The sequence below is a fragment of the Ahaetulla prasina genome, chromosome 1 (genome assembly GCF_028640845.1).
Source record: "Ahaetulla prasina isolate Xishuangbanna chromosome 1, ASM2864084v1, whole genome shotgun sequence".
Lineage (NCBI taxonomy): Eukaryota > Metazoa > Chordata > Lepidosauria > Squamata > Colubridae > Ahaetulla > Ahaetulla prasina.
In genome coordinates this window covers 285,352,726-285,373,466 of record NC_080539.1, presented here as the reverse complement: position 1 = coordinate 285,373,466, position 20,741 = coordinate 285,352,726, and the positions used below count along the sequence as shown (strand labels likewise).

At 38.1% G+C, this 20,741-nt stretch overlaps 1 protein-coding gene across 4 annotated transcripts in view; it reads right to left on the bottom strand.

The window, feature by feature from the left end:
• CTTN (cortactin) overlaps positions 1-13,565 on the bottom strand; it is a 34,917-nt gene extending 21,352 nt beyond the window's left edge. The window contains exons 1-7 of one of the 4 annotated variants that reach the window (XM_058161557.1): positions 13,422-13,564; positions 8,754-8,837; positions 8,376-8,449; positions 6,389-6,518; positions 2,763-2,873; positions 1,637-1,691; positions 563-673 (exon numbers count right to left, since the gene is read on the bottom strand). In XM_058161557.1, the coding sequence (XP_058017540.1) occupies positions 563-673; positions 1,637-1,691; positions 2,763-2,873; positions 6,389-6,518; positions 8,376-8,449; positions 8,754-8,837 (565 nt within the window). In that variant the 5' untranslated portion in view covers positions 13,422-13,564. Of the gene's footprint in view, positions 1-562; positions 674-1,636; positions 1,692-2,762; positions 2,874-6,388; positions 6,519-8,375; positions 8,450-8,753; positions 8,838-13,421 lie in introns of those variants that run through there. The other 3 variants (XM_058161562.1, XM_058161546.1, XM_058161551.1) reach the window with 3 other exon arrangements.
• Positions 13,566-20,741: the final 7,176 nt, after the last annotated feature.

Sequence of the window (20,741 nt, the reverse complement as noted above, 5' to 3'; positions counted from 1 at the left end):
CCCCATCCCGCTACAATATTTGCTCTATAAGATGCACAGAAATTTCCACCTACTTTTTTGTGGGGGAAAAGTGTGTCTTATAGTGCAAAAAATATGATACTTTCTGTAGAGGCAGAACAGGGATATTTTTAATTCTAACTGTATAACATTTTCTCATTTGACTCTTCCAGTAAATTCTGTTATAGATAGCATCCATAACAGTGTTAATTACCATTATTTTTGTCAAACAAAAGCATTATAAAGGAGTATCCCTAAACCCACTAGATGGGATGATTATTTCTCAAGCTAGGGTTACATCAATGATACATTGTTAGAGTAAAATGGACTGTGGAGGTGATTATGTTTGTGCATACATGCACACTGAACTCTCTGTATTTTAATGTCTTCTATTCCATAAGCATCCACACAGGCAGAAAACATAGAACTAGAAATACTCTTCACAACCACTAACTTCTCAGAAATGAAGTGATAATGAAGCTATAAAAACAAGAATAATTCTCGCAGTCTTGTAAAGAGAAGAAATTATTTAGGACCTTGCTATGATATCGTCTTAGCAACAAACCTTTCTGGGATTCATGCTTCTCTGTTTTTCCTTGGTAATCAAATCCCATGGCACTCTTGTCTACTCTGTCAGCCTGCACACCGTACTTCCCACCAAATCCACTTGAGTAGTCTGAGAAGAGAGCCCAATACACCATGTATCAGAAATTACCGTAGGAGCAGCAGAACAAAAGAACGGGTGTCACTGCTGATAAACTACAGTTATGATCAAGTTCACTGATAAATGCTCCACATCCCCCATTGAATCCCATAATATTTGATAGCACCACTTTGTACTACTATGGGTAAACTGTCCTAGAATTTGGAAACTCCCCAAAGGGAATTTTAGGATGCCTTCAGAATTTCTTCCAGTATTAAAGGTCTTTACATTTGTCTCAGCAATCTGGATTGTGACCTACATTACCAATAAAAACTCTTAACAAATCAACACAACTTCTGCTATTTTATCACTTCCTGCCTTAGCACTCTACTTTTCAAAATGAGGGAAGCAGTGATTTATGATGCTAAGTATCACTGTCATCAATCCAAATATTAATTCTAAAAGAATATCATTCAGGAATGCTTCCTTTTTTTTTAGCCATATAACTGCTGTCGCTCTATCACTCTATAGGCTCACACATTAAGCATCCATATAAGTGTCATCAATGAATCAGAATTGAGCTGGAAGGGACCTTGGAGATTTTCTAGTCCAACCCCCCTCTTAAGCAGGAGACCCTATACCACTTCAGAGGTGTCTATTCAGTCTTTTCTTTAAAACCTCCAATAATGAAGCATCTACAATTTCTGAAGACAAACTGTTCCACTGGTTAATTATCCTCTCTGATAGGAAGTTTTTCCTTGATTCCAGGTTACTTTGCTAAAAATTGGGAGTGCTTTACTAGACTTTATTAATAACTGCAGCAATTAACTGGTAAGAGAGAAATTTATGATAAAGTATCTTATTCAGTGTGTTATGGTAAATTTTTATTCTACTTATGGATTGATTATGTATATGCATTTAAGTAAAATAACTCCAAAGCAGATTTTGTTAAATCTTTTATATGCTTTGAACAGATTATTTCTCAGTGTGAATTACCTTTCTGAGAAGCATGTTTCTCTGTTTTTCCTTGGTATTCAAATCCCATAGCAGACTGCAGAGAAAAATAATGCAACACAAAGTTCTCATTTATAAAAGTTAGAACTGTCATCTTTTCAGGAGTTAGCTATATTTTGGGGCAATCTTGCACAATCATTGAGGCCCTCCCCATTTTCAAATGGGCCCAGCATTCACCTGAGTTTTCTGCCATTTTTACACCATCATATTATTGAAGCTTAGATGAGAGGATGCTATTTGGGACCCCAATCCATGGCTTGGCACCTATAGGCCCTGTTGCCAACTCCAGTTCTCCAAGCCATTTTAAAAGCGATAGCTACCAATCAGTGTTTCTAATCAATTTATAAGCATTAAAAAGGATTTATGAAAAAGTCTTTCATAAATTCTTTGTCAGGATATCAGAATCCCTGGGTAAGTATAACACGTTACAAATTTAAATCTTCTAATACAAGTCCCCCCCCCCAACAAATTTCAATATAGTATAAAGAGGGAATTCTGATCATGGTGGGATATAGATACAATGGAGAAACAGCAATAGCACTTAGACTTATATACCGTTTCATAGTGCTTTATAGCCCTCTCTAAGCGGTTTATAGTCAGCATAATGCCCCCAACAATCTGGGTCCTCATTTTACCGACCTCGGAAGGATGGAAGGCTGAGTCAACCTTGAGCCTGGTGAGATTTGATCTGCTAAACTACTGGCAGCTGGTGATCAGCAGAAGTAGCCCACAGTACTGCACTCTTAACCACTGCGCCACCACAGCTCATAAATAAATAAAACAAACAAAATATTTATACGTTCTTGGTTCAGCTTGCAATACAACTATCACAAGTTATTCATATATTTTCAAGTCTTTCATATACAATTCAGGATATTTTATAATTGTGCTTTAAGATGATTAGTTGGTAAATTTCTCGCTGCTCTCTTACCTTTATTTTGTGTAAACATTAACACTAGGAACTGGAATAAAGTATCAGAACAATTTTTCAGAAAGGGAACTGCTGTAAAGGCTATTCCAGCAAAGCTGGAAAACATGCAATATAAAAAAAATATAAGAACCCACAAGGATACAGTGCACAATGCTAAAAGCACAGAAGGTCTGTTACCTGGTCAACCCTGTCAACTTGTACACCAAACTTGCCACCAAAGCCTTTAACTGAATCCACCTGGGAGCAATGCTTAGAAAGCTTGGACTGATATTCATGACCAACGGCTGACTGAAAGGGGAAAAAAAAGAAGACAGCCTTTGTTAAGTTATTTATAATGACTGGACTTGAACCGTCATCCTAAACTAGCCTTAGCCACGTATTACTAGTGCACGAGAATGTGTTGCAGCAGGCTGAAGCTTTCCTTTCAATTTCACTCAAATGAAATGTTTCGGACAGCTGGCAGCTGCACACTGAACATAGCTGTTTACAAAGAAATCCTAACAAGCGATGCTCTACTCAGATTATTGGGACAGCAGGCAGCCTGTCATCCAGACCACATGCTGGCCATACACAAATTAGGAGTCTTGTTAACTATCTCAGTGCCTACATTTCGGGGTTCATTAAGCCTTTCAAACCAGGACTTGATCTAAGCACTTTAAATATTTCTCCTTTCTCCCACAAGGAAAATAGGTATGTAAATGCACATTTGGAATGACTACAAGCAAGACGCTATCAAGGAGGTACATTTTCTATTATTACTGATCTATGGGGTTGTTTTTTTTTGCTATGGATCACATTACTTCCCTATTATGGAAGTTTTAATGGCCTTTTTAATATGCAGCTGAAATAAACTGTAGCAAAGCAGCATATTAAACTAATAAATAACAGCAATAACTAGTCTTCTTTACCTACAATGCTCTCCAGGCTTTAGAGTCAATGCTGCATTTAAACTGGCTCTAATAAACAAAGCAGTTTGAGCGTTTGTTCATTTAGCCATTTCTGGGCCATACTACACAAAAATAATTCAGACTTAACTTCACAATAAAAAAAAAACATATTAAAAAAGGAGCAGTCACCTGGAAATCCAAACAACATTCACTCCATCTCCTTTCTTACAGGAGTCTGATCACACACTAATCCAAATCCAGGTTTTTGTGATTTGTTTAAAGTTGGATAGAATGGAGGATCTTCAAATCTCCACCTACCGGCTCAGATTAGCTAAAGATGATGGAGGCTGGGAGAAAGGAGTGTTTCTTAATTGTCATTAACATCACCAAAGGTGCCAACTTTGCTGGCACATCGTTTTACCAATGAGCATCTGGGAAACTGCAAATGCAGCCAGCTGATTATGCCATCTATGAACGCTCATATTTACAGAAAGCCACACCGCACCCACTTCATTTCCTAAAGTCGCTATCAAACTTTTAACAACTTCCTACACATTTGGCCTGCATATCCCTGTTGCTATGGGGTAGAAGAGCCAAAGCTAACTATATATACTATTTCTTATGTCCCGTCAGCTATGTCAAAAGTATCTCACAGAATTCTCAACCAACATGGCCATTTTTGGAATTATATTTCCAGCGTAGCTGAGAAGACTGCATTTGACTTAGATACAATGACATTACATTTCACCTGCCTGGGATCAATATGCGTATCAGATTAAAAACACACAGGCACTGTCAAACTACATGCTAAGAAATACAGCCTATTTCAGAAATAATACATCCTAATCATTCCTGTATTATTTCTGACTGTTTTGGGGGAAGTTAGGAATTGATGAGAGTTGTAGGAGTATAATTGAGTTAGGAGGAAAATTTTTTAGCGTATGTTTGTTTTATTTTTAACTATACCTTGTGTTTGTTCCGGGAAGTCGGGGAGGTTTTGTGAAGGAGGGGGGAAAGAGGGGGAGGGGAGAAAGGGGGAAAAAAGTTTTGTAAAACTTTTTCAATTAAAAAAAAAGAAATACAGCCTATTTCATCAACTCTGTGCATTTTTACACTTTAATGCTTCCTCAAATGTCATATTCAGAATGAATTTTGGATTCTTTTTTCTCCAATACCATGATGAAGAAAGAGTAAATGTTCAGTATTATTTTCCCATCTGTTTCAAAATTTTCCTTCCTAAATTAATATTAAGTAGCAGTAGTATAATTATTAAGGAGATAATCAGTGACCATTCAGTACAGGCCAAGAAGTATGGCCAGAAGTATGCACTGTTATGCACAGAATCCAATTTGGAAAAAACCAAGTATTAAACTTTTTTAAAAATTTATTGGAGGGTGCATGCTTCCAAATGAATTTGGAACATGCCTTTTGCAACTTTTATTATTTAATTTAAATTAAAATTTATTTAAAACATTATATAGAATTCTAAACTTCCAACAGCTTTTGATGACTATATCCCCCTGGATATAGTCATCAAAATATACCCAATATATACCCAATATATACCCAAGAGCATTGTGTTCCAGTTATTCCATTCTCTTGACTTGAATGACTTGAACTGAATGGTGAATACCCAAAGTCTGTTTCTGCTTGAATTCATGCAGAATTTTATCTGCAATAATTTTAATAGCTTCTCACAAAGTATCTGCCATAGTGAGAATGATCAGTCATGGCACGTGTATGTGTTTATCAGAGAGAACTAGCTTGTAGAAGTGGCTTCTTACAGCCCAGTCTGATTTAGGAGGCTAAAATGGCCAGCTGAGATAGTGGAGTTCACTCATCACCTTTAGCAAAAACCAAAATGTATTTTACTTTAGTATAATGTATAAATTGAGTCTTAATGCTCTGCATTTTTGTCTCCGTGTGTATGACTTTCAATCAATGCTACCTCCTAGCAACTTCCTGGACAAGTCCCTAGAGTTTTCTTGGCAAGATTTTCAGAAGTGATTTGTCACAGCCTTCTTTTTCCTAGAGGTGAGCATGAGTAACTGGCCCAAAGTCACCCACTTGGCTTTGTGCTCAAGGCAGGACTAGAACTCATAATGTCTCAGGTTTTTGCTTGGTGCCTTAATCCCATCATCAAACTGGGTCTCATCTTTTTGTTGTTGAATTCTATTATTTATGTATTGTCCTCAGTCAGGTCATGAACTGTTATAGAAAAGAGTATAAATTGGCATGAAAAAACAGCAGTGGGTCTTTAGGCCAGTCACTCTTAATGCAACTCATCTCACAAGATTGTTGTTGTGGGGAAAATAGGAGGAGGAAGGAGTATTAGTATATTCACTCCCTTGGGCTATATACGAAAAAAAAAAGGTGGGATAAAAATATATATGAAAAAAGCAAAAATATACAAAATGAATTCTCAAGGCCTTCATTTCTCAAAAACTTGTTTGAGGAGAATGCATTAAATCAAAAGAAAGATTATAGCATTTACTCAAAGGCTGTGTTTACATTATGGCACTAAGCTACAATGCGAATTGCCTCAATTTCATTTAAGGTGGATTCACTTCTTACAGTTCAGCATTTTTATGCAAACAAGATTATAATGGCTTTGTTAAATGAGTCATAGTTTTAAAAGGCAGAGTGAACTTTGTACTGCAAAAGGTTCCCAGGAATCTGCAAAAATAAGCATGAGAAGAAACAAATACGTTCCCCTTCCCAATATTTAATGATAATCTTGATAGATGGCTTAAGTCAAGTTAAGTTGGGTCAACTTTCTCCATCAAGATCTGAATAAAAAGAAACCACAGATAGTAGCTCTGGTAGTATAGTATAATGATAGTATGTAGGACGGTAACTGAATTCAACATATCCAATCCCTAAGATTAGCAACCAAGCCAATTCCTTGAAATTTACTTTGTCCATGCGGTCCTGTTCCACACCAAACTTCCCTCCATAGCCATGGGAAGCTTGGGGTCCTGATTCAAGCTCTTTCTCCTTGAGGGATCGGTGCTCTTGGAATACATTTTCTCGAAGTTGATGAATACTTTGGAAAGGAAGCAAGCAAAACAAATAGTATCATAAAAATAATCCTAATTCTCATATCCAAAACACAAATATATAATTATATATTTATCCTATATGTTCCCAGAAATCCATGAGATTCTGAAGAAAGCAAGCACAAATAGTTGCCACCACACAACCGGAAGGAAAATGTAACTGGGTGTAGCTTTGCCTTATTCTGATATCCCATTCCTGATTACAATAATTGAACAATCCATGAAGGAAAAGCAACAATGATAATATACCACAGGAAAAGTAATATTTCATAGCTTAATTGAAACTTATATTCTTTAAATAGACTTGACTTTGAGATTTCTCCTATCTCTAATTTTATTGTGTTTCTTTTCCAGTTTTGTTTTTAAACTGTAATTCAACCTTTAAATCATCCTGCTTGAATATGAATTTAAATCATTCATGTGGAAGCAGGATGATTTAAAGGTTGACGCATGACACAATTCTAGATATATTATTAACCTGAAATATGTAAAGGAGACCTCTGTTCTACTAGTCATGCCAATTAAATCTAATAATAAATTACTTTCTTTGCAGACTCATCACATTTGTCAATGAGGACACAGATGCTCAAAAAAGGATTTCAAGCCACTAATTTTTAAAAATCCAAAATCCAATAAAAAGCATTTTGGTTTTCTTCCAACTCCCAAGAATATGAAATGCAGCTATATTATTCCCAGGAGTTTTTCTGAAGTAGAATAGATACGGTCAAAACATTTTAAAAACTGTGTTTCTCATATATTGTTAGAATCAGGTAACTGTTACAGTTTTTTTCCAAAATATGTTTTAAAGTACAGTGGGAATACAGGTTTATTAACCTGTCATATTCCTGAACTTTATGGAGAAACAATTATGAATCCTTTCATAATTTTTAGGCTATTTAAAAGTGTTAATTAATTACTTGAAAACCTTTAACTTTTAGTTACGTTGATTTTCAATTCTTCCTGTAGAGAAAGGTTTACTAACCACGACCACTTCCAGGTGTGCTGACTCAAATTTCCAGAATTCTCATCAATGGATCTGCTGATGGCAGCATTCTGGTATTTGAAGTCTGCACACCTGGAAATGTCTAAGTTTCTTTAACTCAGAAACTTAAGATGGGAATTCAGTTCCCAGAATTCCCAGACACATATCTTAAAATTGCTGAGGTTAAGAAACACTGCTCTGGACCACGGCAATTCAGACATTCCTGAGGTAATGTACCAATATTTTGGGGCTGGATTTATTTCCAAAAAACCCCTGCAAGATCACCCAGGGAACAGCTGTGCTGGCATCATTCAGAAGAACCAAAGATTCTATAGCTCCCAAGAAAGTTTTATTTCTGGAATGGATTATTTTGCACAGCTTTCATGGAAGTGCTTTTTCTCTCATCCAAGAAAAGCTTACAACTCAGTAGCTGTAACAATGACAGTATAAATAGGATAACTCTAACAGTTGAGCAATATCTATGGTAAATATAGGCACAGGTTGACCTGATGTTCATGTAGAGTTCAGTCATTAACCATCTGTCATGAATAGGTTTTAGGACATGTATTTCTTCCATAGATAAAGCAAGTTTTCTGTTAGGACTTATTCCAAAGCTAAGACATGACAGTACTGACTTTTCCTGTACTTACTGCTAATTCTACAGTCAACAATTCTTGGCCATCATCAAGCCCAAATTCAGAGGTCTAAGCTCTAGAGTACTACTGCTCTAGAACAGTACTCCCTCACCAGACCTTTGAAATGCACTGTCCTTGCCCACCTATTGTTCTAGAAATTATACCTAAAATTACCACTGGAAATCAGCAAAATATCACAGTATATATTTTTTTAAAAATCATTTTACTTGATATGTTCCTGGTGACCAGATCCTTGGACAGTTTTAGCACCCCAGCGCTGTTCTTTTTCACTTACATCATTCTGTAAAGTACATTGAAAAAGAGGTTTTATTACAACAGTTGAACCCAGGTTTTAACCAAACTCCATCATTCTATTTCCCTGGCATTATAGAATTTGGTCAGTACATTAGACCAAGGACTTCATGTTGTGGACATACCCATATTTAAGGAAACCTAAAGCAGAATTCCCACGTATTTAGACACACACACGTATATCCTCCCAACAGTTCTTAAATTCTGAGTTAATAATTTCATTCAATTTTCCCACTTTCAACTGTAAAAGTGATTTTTTAAAGATAATTCTTAAATTTAGTTCAAAATTGTACCACAAAGTCAGGATCTGTCTCCCAATCATCAGCACCATCATCCTGGCTCAGACTGATGCTGTGGCCTGCCGATGCTTTCCACATCTGTAATATCAGAACACGCATGAACAATATTAAAAAAAGTCCAAGATTTGTTTGTTTTTTTAAATCACCCATTTACCACCATACAAAATGATTTCCCCTTCTACAGAATCACAATGTATTTCAGTGATTAGATGCAGCCAATAATGTTAGCTTTGATAGATTTAACTGGTGCCAAAAATTATTACAAGAAAATTCTCAGACTAATTTTGGAAGGAGGAAATAGTTTCCTCTAGCTATTATTTAACTTCTAAGTTCCTGCCAGCACATAATTCCTGCCATCAATACTTGTGGAATTCACTCATTTTTTTAAAAAACACATTGTGAATATAAAAGGTTATTTATCTGAAGAAACACTTTATAGGCCTTCTTGTTTAGCTAATTTGCTTCTGAATATTTACTGCTGGACAACTTTTCATTTCTACCATTACAGGTCTAAAAAAAAGTGATTAGGTCAGATTTTCTGCATATTTTATACTAACGAACTTCCACTAGAATGGAAGCTATCATGCTATTAAGCAAAGCTTTAACAAGGACACTATTACAATCTTTTTACTCAAAGATAACTGAAGATGCACCAAAATCCCATAAAGTTGATTTGCGACATCAAAATATTATCTCACAAATATAATCAACCAAAATAAAGTTGTGTCCTTTCCTGTATTTACCCAAGAGATAATCCCAGTGAATTCTCTGCCGTTTATTTCGAAGAAGAAAAAATGTATGATTAAGTTGCAGCAAATTAAAATGTAACCTTCAGAGACCCAGCCCAAAATCAGAGGTGCTGAACTGTAGCAAGTATTTTCAGCTTCTTTTCCATTCTAGGCTTCAGTTTCATACTGAAGAAAGGCTGAAGGTTCTGCTCCAACAATAACTCTTCCAATGTTCCACACCAGATGTGGTTAGCAGTGCAAACGCTTATATTTCCTTTACTGTATCCTTTGTTTTTCCAGCTAATTTCTTTCCAACTACTGTACAGCGGGCTGGACAGAGCTTATCCAAATCACCAGTGACAGCAATTTGGGGAAGGTGGGGGGGGGGGGCAGAATGGAAAGCTCACACAATTCAAGAGCTGCTATTACTCTGACTAATACTAGACCAACAATCAAGTAGTAAATATCCCAATCAAGGAACTATCAACTTAGACAATCAAACAGTAAACAGCCTAATCAAGGAACTACCAAGAGGAACATAGCACTGACACAGCAGATCACTGAACCAAGCTCAGAAAGCACCCAGAACTCCACAAAGAAAGGAGAATAGCAGTTATATATAGTTATAGTTATATTTGGGGAAAGAGATAAATAGTATAGGCAAATTAATACAAGTTATGTAGCAGTTATAACTCCTAACATATAAGGAACATATATATCTGTAATATAAGAGAAGAAGTCACTGTATTTGTACAGGAATCCCCATATTTAAGGAAAGGATTCCAAAAGAAATTTAATCTTTCTCAGTAAACTCACTTTCATAATTGACAGCGTGACATGTTACTGCAGGTATTAGAGGAAATATCTCCTGTATCATTCTGAGTTAATCATTTGAGTCTGAGGTATGCACTGATTGTATAACTAAGCTGCAACTGGTTCTGTGCTTTTAAAACAGCCTAGCCTACAAACTGAAGCAGATAAAACTAAATATACTGACCTAAATTGCTTAAGAAAGTTTCCCCAAATCTAGGCAGTGTGAACATTTCAGAAGTAAAGCAGTCTTAACTCACTACAATTAACCCAAGTGTGTGCCTAATTTAATTCAGGGAGGGTAACGGTTAACAGCGTGGAACTGAAATCAGGGATTCTATGTTCAACCACAGAAGCTCACTGGGTAATATTAGACCAGCTACTACTCTCTCTTAAACCAACCCACTTCAGAGGGATCTTGGAAGGGAAGAATGGGAGGACAGGAGCCTACACGGCTGTGAGCTTCAGCTCCTAAACAAAAGATCAGATACAAACTGAACAAAAAATTGGGCTGTCCAAGCTCAAAACCTTATCCTCTCTTACAGACGCCTTCTCTCAGTACCTTCTTTTTTGAGTGTGGCCAATGTTTCCAACAATCCAAACTGTCCAAAACTGTCAAGTACAAATAACTAAGTACATTTGTTAAATTCAAAGCACAGAAGAGTTTATTATTGCTACCTATACAGAAGAATCTTGCCAAAGTTAAATTGGTGCTAGATGAGAGTCAATAGAATTCAAGAGAAGCTGGACTTGGGTCTCTTATGGCAACAACTCCAAACCGATGACATATTTAATAAAAAGAAGGACTGGGGGCCACATGATAGGAGTGTGTCAATATCTAAGGGACTGCCATAAAGCCCCTCCAAAGCCCCTGAAGGCAGAAGCAGCAGCAATGGATGGAAACTAATCAGGACAGAACCAAACTAGATCTAAGGAGAAATTTCCTGACAGAACAATTGATCAGTGGAATTACTTGCCTTCAGAAATTGTGGGTGCTCCAACATTGGAGGTTTTTAAAAAAGAGATTGGACAATCATTTGTCTGAAATGGTATAGGCTGATTTCCTGCTTGCACAGTGTTGGAATAGAAGACTTCCAAGGTCCCTTCCAAGTCTGTTATTCTGTTTTTCTATTAACCCAGCCTTCTAGCTCAGCCTGCTTTTCTCCTACAAAAGCGTACATTTCACAATCTCATTTCTAATCAGTTTTGAAATGTAGTCTGCCTTCTATACAGTAACTGTTTAGCAAGAATGTGACATCGTCTTCAAAACTGAAAAACAGAGGAGCACCAGGGCAAGAACAAAGAATGTACATTGCTGCAGGACTTTTGTAAATTCAGTTTGGTCATGAGTCAGTGTAGAGAAAGCAAATGGCAAATCAAGAAAACATACATGAAGGTCACAACCCTCAATAATCTAAGTGCAATTCCTGCTAGAAGAGTAGAAATGAATGATGGGAGGAAAGAACTGTTAAAAGCAGCCAATAATACTAGGCACTATATCTTAAATGAAACACAGAAATTTGAGTTCAATTTTTGCAGATACATACTTTGCACTAAAACCCTAAAAAACCAAGATTATTACTTTGATCTTGAAAAGAGATTAATGTACACTTTGCACTAAAATCCTAAGAAACCAAGATTAATATTACTTTGATCTTGAAAATAAATCAATGTATAGATAATTAAATGAACACCCCATAGATATTTAAAGGATGGCTAATCTACCGCTATACTATTCTCAGATTGGATGAATCAAATATCTCCTTGCCAGTAGCCCATGAGTAAGATTTTGTGTGACTTTCTGAATCACCAGCAATGAATATTCCATCTCCAAAAATTCCATTCCAATCCCATTCCAAAAATCAGTTCTGGTACCATATCTACTTCTGCATTTATGTCCACAGAAACAACAAAACATCCACAGCGATCAATGTTGATTTGACATATGCAAATCTCCATACTAATCAACAGTGATCACATTTAATTGATCCACTGGCTTCCATGATTTACAGCACACTTCTTGCAATTTTTTTTTTTTTTGGTGAATACATAAAGGGAGGCCCTACTTAAAATCACAAAGGAGCATCTTGGCTCCCAGTAAGATCCTCTTCTAATCTTCTAAAATGGCACAACAGATAAATAATACCTTAAAAAACCGTGTCCTTTCAGGACCTTTTGAGTTGTCCTAATAAAATAATTGCCCCTACTTAGAACTTGGATCCTTTTTAAAATCGGTTTTTTTTCCCTAGAGTGGGGGGGGGGGGGAGAGTTTCCACTTTAACAATTTCCAGCTTTTAAAAGAGTGTCCTGCCTGTGTTTCCAAAGGGATTTTTTTTAGGAAGGAAGCCAACCCATTCCCCTACCCGCAGATCCAGCCAGGGAAGCATTAGTCACGCCGCCTGCAGACCCGGACCCGCTTCTCCTGCAATACCCACCCTACCACCTCGCGCTGATCAAAGACGGCGAAAGAGGAACCGTCCCCGTCCTCTCTCCTTTCTGCATTCAAGAAGCAAAGGAAGGAGGTGGTGAGGAGCGAGCCAGGATCGCATCCTCCCGACCGGGCAAGGAGGGGTTGGGGGAGAAGAACGGTTCGACTCCCTCCCCCCCCTTTTTTTTTTTATCATCGGCCTCGCCGCCGGAGAACAAACAAAGAGCCCTCGAAGCAAAGAAAGCCAAGCAGCCGCCAGGATGCCAAGCGGCGCATTCTCCCCCCCCCCCATCCCGGCGCCCCACCAGCCTTGCCCGTGAGAGGAGTCTGCAAAAGCCAAAAATCGCAGGCAGGGGCGGCCCCACCTTTGGGCTCTGCATCAGCGCCGCCTCTGCCCAGATTCTGATCGCAGAGTCGCAACCGAGATCCACGCCAGAATTACTTTGCCAGGCCGGGCTTATTCTTTCCCCTGCCCGGGGTTTTTTTTTTCTTTTTCTTCCTCCCTTCCTTTCCCTTTTATTCTTTCTTTCAAAAAGCACCAATCTCGGCCGCGCCATCCATCCCGCGGGGCGAAGAGAAAGCGGCTGTAAAAAAAGAGCCGGCCGGTCCACGCTGCCCTCTTTTCCTTCCCCCCACCACTCCCCCGAGGAGGGAACCGAGGAGCCCCCGGCAAGGACCCGGGTTCCTGTCACTTACTTTGCGGCCAGCCCACTTCCCCACTACCCCAGGCGCCTTCCTTGCCGTACGCTCCTCGTCTTCAGCCTGCTGGCCCTGCCGAGCTCTGCCGAGCACTGCAATTTCCGCCTCTCCCAAGATCCCGTTTCCTGTTTTTCAGCATGGCGCGTCATCAGGTGGGAGAGATGGCCGCGGCGACCCGTTGGGGCTCGGCTACTTCTTCTCCGTGGGGGTTTGCGGGAGGCGAGAAGACCTCCGCATCCGTTCGTGTCCTTTTTTTAAAAACACACACACACACTACAAAAGATGCCAGGGTTCTTCGGCGCGCCTCGCTTCTCTTGTCTGCAACGCTGGCTTAACCGAGGAGCGTTCAGTTCGCCCTCCCGCGCAATTTAAAGAAGCCTTTGCCTGGAAAGAAACAGCGCGCCTGCACACACCCCGCCCCCCAAATTAATAATTATAAATGGCACGCGGGTGGGGTGGGATGCGGGGTCGATTGGCTTCGACTTCCGACGATTCTTGCGACTCTTCCACCGGCTGGTCTCCTTCAAAGGGCATCTCTAACTCCCCCACCCCACACACAGACATACACCCTCCAGCCGGAGAGTTAGAGAGCCCATTTGGGCACCTGGTGCAGGACCTTTGCGAATGACCAACGCTGCTGCCCCGACGCCCAAAAGTTTTGTAGTCACAACACTTTAAAAGTAGCCACACACACAAAAATGCAAATCCAGAAAGGTGAAAAAATTGTCCCTTCCACTCATCTCCCAACCTTCAACACCGGGTCGGCTTAAGCTGCAGAGCACGCGCGCTCCGAGCACCCGGGCGGGGATTGCGCGCGCGTCAGTAAGGAGGCATGGCAAAGCATGAGCTGAGGAGGGGGTTGGAGGGGAGGGAGGCCGGGTAGTCCCCGTCAGTAGTGCTTTCATTGCCGGCGGGTTTCTGCCTATCCGCAGGCGCAGCGGCTCGGGAAGCTCGGTCTTGAGGAAGAAGTTAAAGCAGGATCAGGCCGAAGCGGGAGGGCGGCTACTTTGGCTGGTGCCCTCGCTAGCTAATCTCTCGCTTTCCGCGCCAAATTTCTGGAAGAGGTGAGCGCCTCGATGGATTATGCCGAGCATACGCAGAAATGTTTCTGATTTGGGGTGGGGGAGTTGAGTCTTTTTAGATAAATATAACTTTGATTTAAAAGTAACCGGCGTTCATTTGAAAAAGAAAAAAGGTGTTTGAAATTGTGCCTTCACGATGAATTTTTTTTAATATTAGAAAATTAATTAAGGGGTGCCATGCTCCCCTATTGGAAGTAACTTATATTAAAGAAAACCATGAATAAATGGTTAGACTTGCCAAATGAAGACCGCCTTCGACATGACCTAAGTTTAACTCATAGAATCATCTATTACAATGTGGTACCTGTTGAAGACTACTTCAGCTTCAATTGCAACAATACACGAGCACACAATAGATTTAAGCTTAATGTTAATCGCTCCAATCTTGATTGCAGAAAATATGACTTCAGTAACAGAGTTGTTAATGCTTGAAATACACTACCTGACTCTGTAGTCTTTTCCCAAAATCCCCAAAGCTTTAACCAAAAACTGTCTACTATTGACCATTCCCCATTCCTAAGAGGTCTGTAAGGGGTGTGCATAAGCGTGCCTAACGTTCCTGCCCTATTGTTTCTTTTCATTATATCCAATTAATATAGTTATTACATACTTATATATATGCTTATATATCGTATAGTTATTTCATGCTTATGCTTATATATACTGTGCGACAAAATAAATAAAAATAAAAAATAAAATAAAAATGTTAATTTAATTAGCCTTAATTTACAGTATTAAATTATTAGGAGTCAAAAAACATAATTTCAGCAAAAAAAATATGCTGAAAATTCTAAAAAAGCAATCTGATTTGATTCTAAGATTGATAGGATTTGGCAAGTGGCATTTATTTTTATCCCGCATTTATCGTTTTTATAAATTACTCAAGGGCAGTGCACATATCTAAAACTCATTCTTTCTCTTATTTTACCCACAACCCCCTACTTTGAAGTGAGCTGAGGAAAAGTGCTATATAATATAATGTATTGTATATATTTATCACATTCACATTTACAGACGGGAGGTTGAACAACTAGCCTTGTGGTGTGACCGGAACAATCTGGAACTGAACACACTCAAAACCGTAGAAATGTTGGTAGACTTTAGGAGAAACCTTTACACAGTATCAACAGTAGAGACCTTCAAATTTCTAGGTTCTACCATATCGCAAGGTCAAAAATGGACAGCTAAAATCAAAAACGTCATCAAAACACAACAAAGAATGTTCTTTCTGCGCCAACTCAGAAAGCTCAAACTGCCCAAGGAGCTGGTGATCCAGTTCTACAGAGGAATTATTGAGTCTGTCATCTGCACCTCTATAACTGTCTGGTTTGGTTTTGCAACCCAACAAGACAGACACAGACTTCAGAGGATAATTAGAACTGCAGAAAAAACAATTCAACTACCCTCAAAACAACACTATAGAGCACTGCACACCAGAACAACTAGACAAAAGAACAGTTTTTTCCCTGAATGCCATCACTTTGCTAAACAAATAATTTCCTCAACACTGTCAAACTATTTACTAAGTCTGCACTACTGTTAAGCTTCTTATCTTCTCATCGTTCCCATCACCCATCTCCTTCCACTTATGACTGTATTACTGTAACTTTGTTGCTTCTCTCCTTACGATTTATATTGATATTGTTTCCTGATTGCTTATTTGTAACCTGTGACTATCATTAAGTGTTGTACCTTATGATTCTTGATGAACGTTATCTTTTCTTTTATGTAAACTAAGAGCATATGCACCAAGACAAATTCCTTGTGTGTCCAATCACTCTTGGCCAATAAAAAATTCTATTCTATTGTATTTATATAGCTGCCTATCAAGTGTGACACTGGGCTACTCAAAACAACTAAAAATATAAAAATATAGACACAACATACAACTATACTAAAACCATTGTTAAAATTAAATAAAACATAAAACATATACTAAAGTACAAATTTAAGTATTCCTAAATATATATAGGTAGTCCTTGACTCACATCCATTCATTTAACAATGATTCAAAGTTACAACAGCCTCAGAAAAAGTGACTTACAACCTGTACTTACTCTTATAAGTGTTGCACCACCCTCATGGTTAAAAGTAAAGGTTTCCCCCATCCAGTCGTGTCTGTAGGGACATTGCTCATCTCCGTTTCTTAGCCAAGTGTGCCAGTGTTGTCCGAAGACATTTCCATGGTTGTGTGGCCAGCATGACTATATGCCAAGACGCATGGAATGCTGTTACTTTCCCACAGAAGCTAAACCTATTTATCTAATTGCATGTGTGTGCTTTCAAATTGCTAGGTGGACAGGAGCTGGGCAAGTAATGGGAGCTCATCCCATCATGCAGCACTTAGGTCTCGAACTGTCAACTTTTTGCTGATAAGCTTGTCGTCTTTAAAAGCTGAGCCACTGTGCCCCTTTCACGCCTCTCATGGTTATGTGACATTTACGACTGGTTGCAGCAATGATAATGATGTGCAACCTTTTTTTACTAATTTGCTTAGTGAACACCTGAAATACAGTCACATAATCAGGACCAACTTGACCGTAACAACTTATGCAGAAATTCTAGCCTTCACTGTGGTTGTAAGTCAAGTTCTACTTGTAAAGCACAAACTACAAACCAATATTGATGAGAAAAATCTGAATATAAAAATTCTAGAATATAAAACTTTTTTCTAACAATGCAAATTTCATAATCCTTTATGCACATTTACTCAATTATTCTAAAGGCTAACCATCACACATATCTTTATAAAGCATTATAATTGTTATTTATTCAGACTTTCAGGAAAAGGCAGTATACAAATTCTAGAAAAGTGCTTGCTCCCTATTTCAGCTGTAGCCAATGGTTTCTATACATGCTGGTTGGGAAATTCTGGAAGTTAAAATTAGAGTAACAGAATAACAGAGTTGGAAGGCACCTTGGAGATCTTCTAGTCAAGCAAGTCTTCTAGCTCAAGCAGGAAACCCTGTACCATTTCAGATAAAGGGTTGTCCAATCTTCTTAAAAAACCTCCACTGTTGGAGCACCCACAACTTCTGGAGGAAAGTCATTCCACTGTTAGGAAATTTCTGACAGAACAATTAATCATTGGAATAACTTGCCTTCAGAAGTCCATCCATTTTAAAATTGCTGAAGTTGAAGAAAGTGCTGTAGAATCCCTCCCCGCTTTCTTTCTTCTTCTATTGTTCACAGTTCTTTTGTGCATCACTGGCAGAGGTATCTCCAAGCCCATGGCTGAGATGAGAGATCAGTCTCTGCCTTTCATTCTTACCAAGTTGTGTAAACCAATTAATCCTGATAAGGTATTGTTCATTAGGAGTCAATAATACTGACTCAAAGCCACAAAGATACATGTATAACATGGAAATTGGGGTAGCTGAAGGATGTAATGATATGCAGGAATGAACTCGTGAATAACACAAACCAAACAATGGTCAGATAAGAGGTGGTTGCTTCTACAAAAGAATAGGAACATGACAAATTAGGGACCTTCCCTAGTTTCTTAGACTTTTAAAGTGAGTGGAAAGAGATGTACTTTCAGACTTCAGACTATATTGTTAATATAATTTTACAGTAAAATAGAGCTAGTATTTCTGGGTGTGCTTCTTGTCTGGATGACCTCACAAGGTTGACAATGGGAAGAGTTATTTTTGGTCTACCTCACACCTTTAGATTGTTTCTTGCTCCCACCAATATACTACAGGAGCATAAACTTAGTGCTCAGTCCATATGATTCAGAAGTTGCCTATTAGATGAACTGTTGTCACTTGCTAGAAACACAAGGTGATTGGAAAATGCCCAGCTGATGAAACCACCATTTAAGAGGATGGTCTGGCTTGACATAAACACTCTGTCTCTGTAAGGTCTGTGATGTTGCATATGGGGGTTCCCACCCTCAGATGATGAGCCATGGTACCTTCCTCATGAGTTTCAACTTCTAGGAGCATGTGACATCATGGTCAGGCATGAAATTTCCAGCTATCTTTCTACTTGTGTCAATACTCACAGTTGCCGTCAATTTGCTACTAAGTTCATGGATTAATGTAAGGGTTTGCTAGCAGAATAAGGGCCTCAAGGGAAAGTGTCCTACATGCTATGGGAAGTTCTCCTGGACTCATTTTTTACCCTCCCTCCCTCTCCCCCATCCATTGCTGCCTGCCTAATGAGTCAGTTATTGTGTAGCATGGCCAGTAGTCTTGCGGTGTGAAGACTCATGGGGTATTAGGAATTTCCTGTCTCCACTGTGCAAAGCACCATTAACTCCTAAACTGCCAACTTATAACACAGTAGTTTATGTGTTGCTGCCAAAGACATCAGTACCGAAAGTTGATGAGGTTAGCAGCTATCTATATCAGGTTTGTATTAGTAGGAACTGATTTAGACTCTAAGCACTCTTAACTTCTGATGCAGCATATATTTTGTGGCTAGAAATCTAACTTGAAGTCCAACAATATTAAAAGTAGCAGACGTTGCGGAACTGCATGCCCACACAACAAATGAACTGTAGTGATCAGCATAGTGTGTGAATCCAGAATTGTATCTATTCAGGAAAAGCTAGTAGCTGAAGCAGTTTTGGGCAGGAAAAAGGTCCATCATATGGAAAAATCCCCCTACACTTAATGCTAACGAGTTTGAGGCATTTTTAAAATAAACTTCTAAGCCATTTATTATGCTTTACATGTTTCTTTAACATACTCTCTTTGCTTTTACACTAAATTTGATTTCATTTTTATTTTTAAACATTTTGAGGAATTTGTACATTGTTCCTGGATTCTATGCAATGGGAAATGTTACAGAAATAATTTTAAACATTGATAGCTGGTATGTGTTTATTACTAAATACATAAATTGAAATTGACTTCACAAGGGGATACATGGATTTTATGATCTTGCCTCTCATATTAAATTAAATGTCATGGTAGGCCTATGTAGTGTAATGCAAAATGAAATTGTGCAAATATAGAATAGAATTGTTCTCTAATGAATTTCACAAAACTCACAGGGAGGCAGGCTTCCTGCCTATTAAAAATTTATTCCAGGCACAACTACTACTTACTATCTGATTGGATGATCAAAAGAAACTAAAATTAATTCCCCAAGTCTTCATTTGCACAGCTACATAGGTTTAAACTTGACATGAATCTTTAGAGTTAAGATGAAACCATAGCTATCCTCTAAAATCTGTATACATCTTCATGTCTGTTAACTCCATTGTGACTTTTACTGTCTGGGTAAATGTGAATAATTAGGTATACTGGCATTTACAACGTACTATATTTTAAACTGCTGCACAGTTACTTTTATTGTTTTATTGATTTGTTTTATAGCAGATCATTTACTGAGTATTGTTTTATTGTATTTCTGTGTGTTGCTTTGGGTCAGAAAAAAAAAGCAGCATAAAAGTAAAATAATACTTTATGTAGCTCACAAAGCATTTTGCTCAGAGTGACTATTTTACTTGCTGTTGTGCCAAAAAGAGAGATTAGGGATGGGTGGAAGCAAAATTCCAACTTAATGATAGAAAAGATGTTACCATACAGGGAATCTGTTTGATCATTTTATATATAGCTTCAGTATGATAATGCCGAAGATTAAATTCCTTAGTCTTAATATCTAAAGTTCAGATTAAAAATGCATGCATATCAGCTACAAGTACTGAGCAGTTAAAAAACCCACACACGAGTATTTTCCATTTTTTTGCTGTTATCTGATAGTTATCTGGATTTGTGGAGTTCAGATCTGGTAGATTTAATACATGCAATCATTCCTTGGTATCTATCATTATAGCAAAGTAGAAAAACTATTAACATTTAGATTTTAAATTTCTTGATTGGTTTATATAATAGTAGTATATTATATTACATATTTGCAGACCACTGACTTGTAAAATGAAACAGATCTTATAAAACTCTCAAAGGAAGCATTAATATGTCACAAGAGATTTCATTTGCATTAATATCAGAATTACTATTTAAAAACATCTCTTTCCATTTCATCATTATAGGGTTGTGGTCTGCCCAGGTATTGGTTTCTATGTCAATTTCTTCTATATTGAGTGTTAATTCCATTGTCATCCATATCATGTGTATTCTGGACCATGATGAGTGTCTATTTGAATAAAAAGTATATTGTTTATTTTCCGGATTTCTTTCTCTCCATACATCTTTTAAGTTTATTTCCTCTACATTTTGAAAAATGATTTCGGAAGGAACTTAAAAACATCTCAAGCCTCATC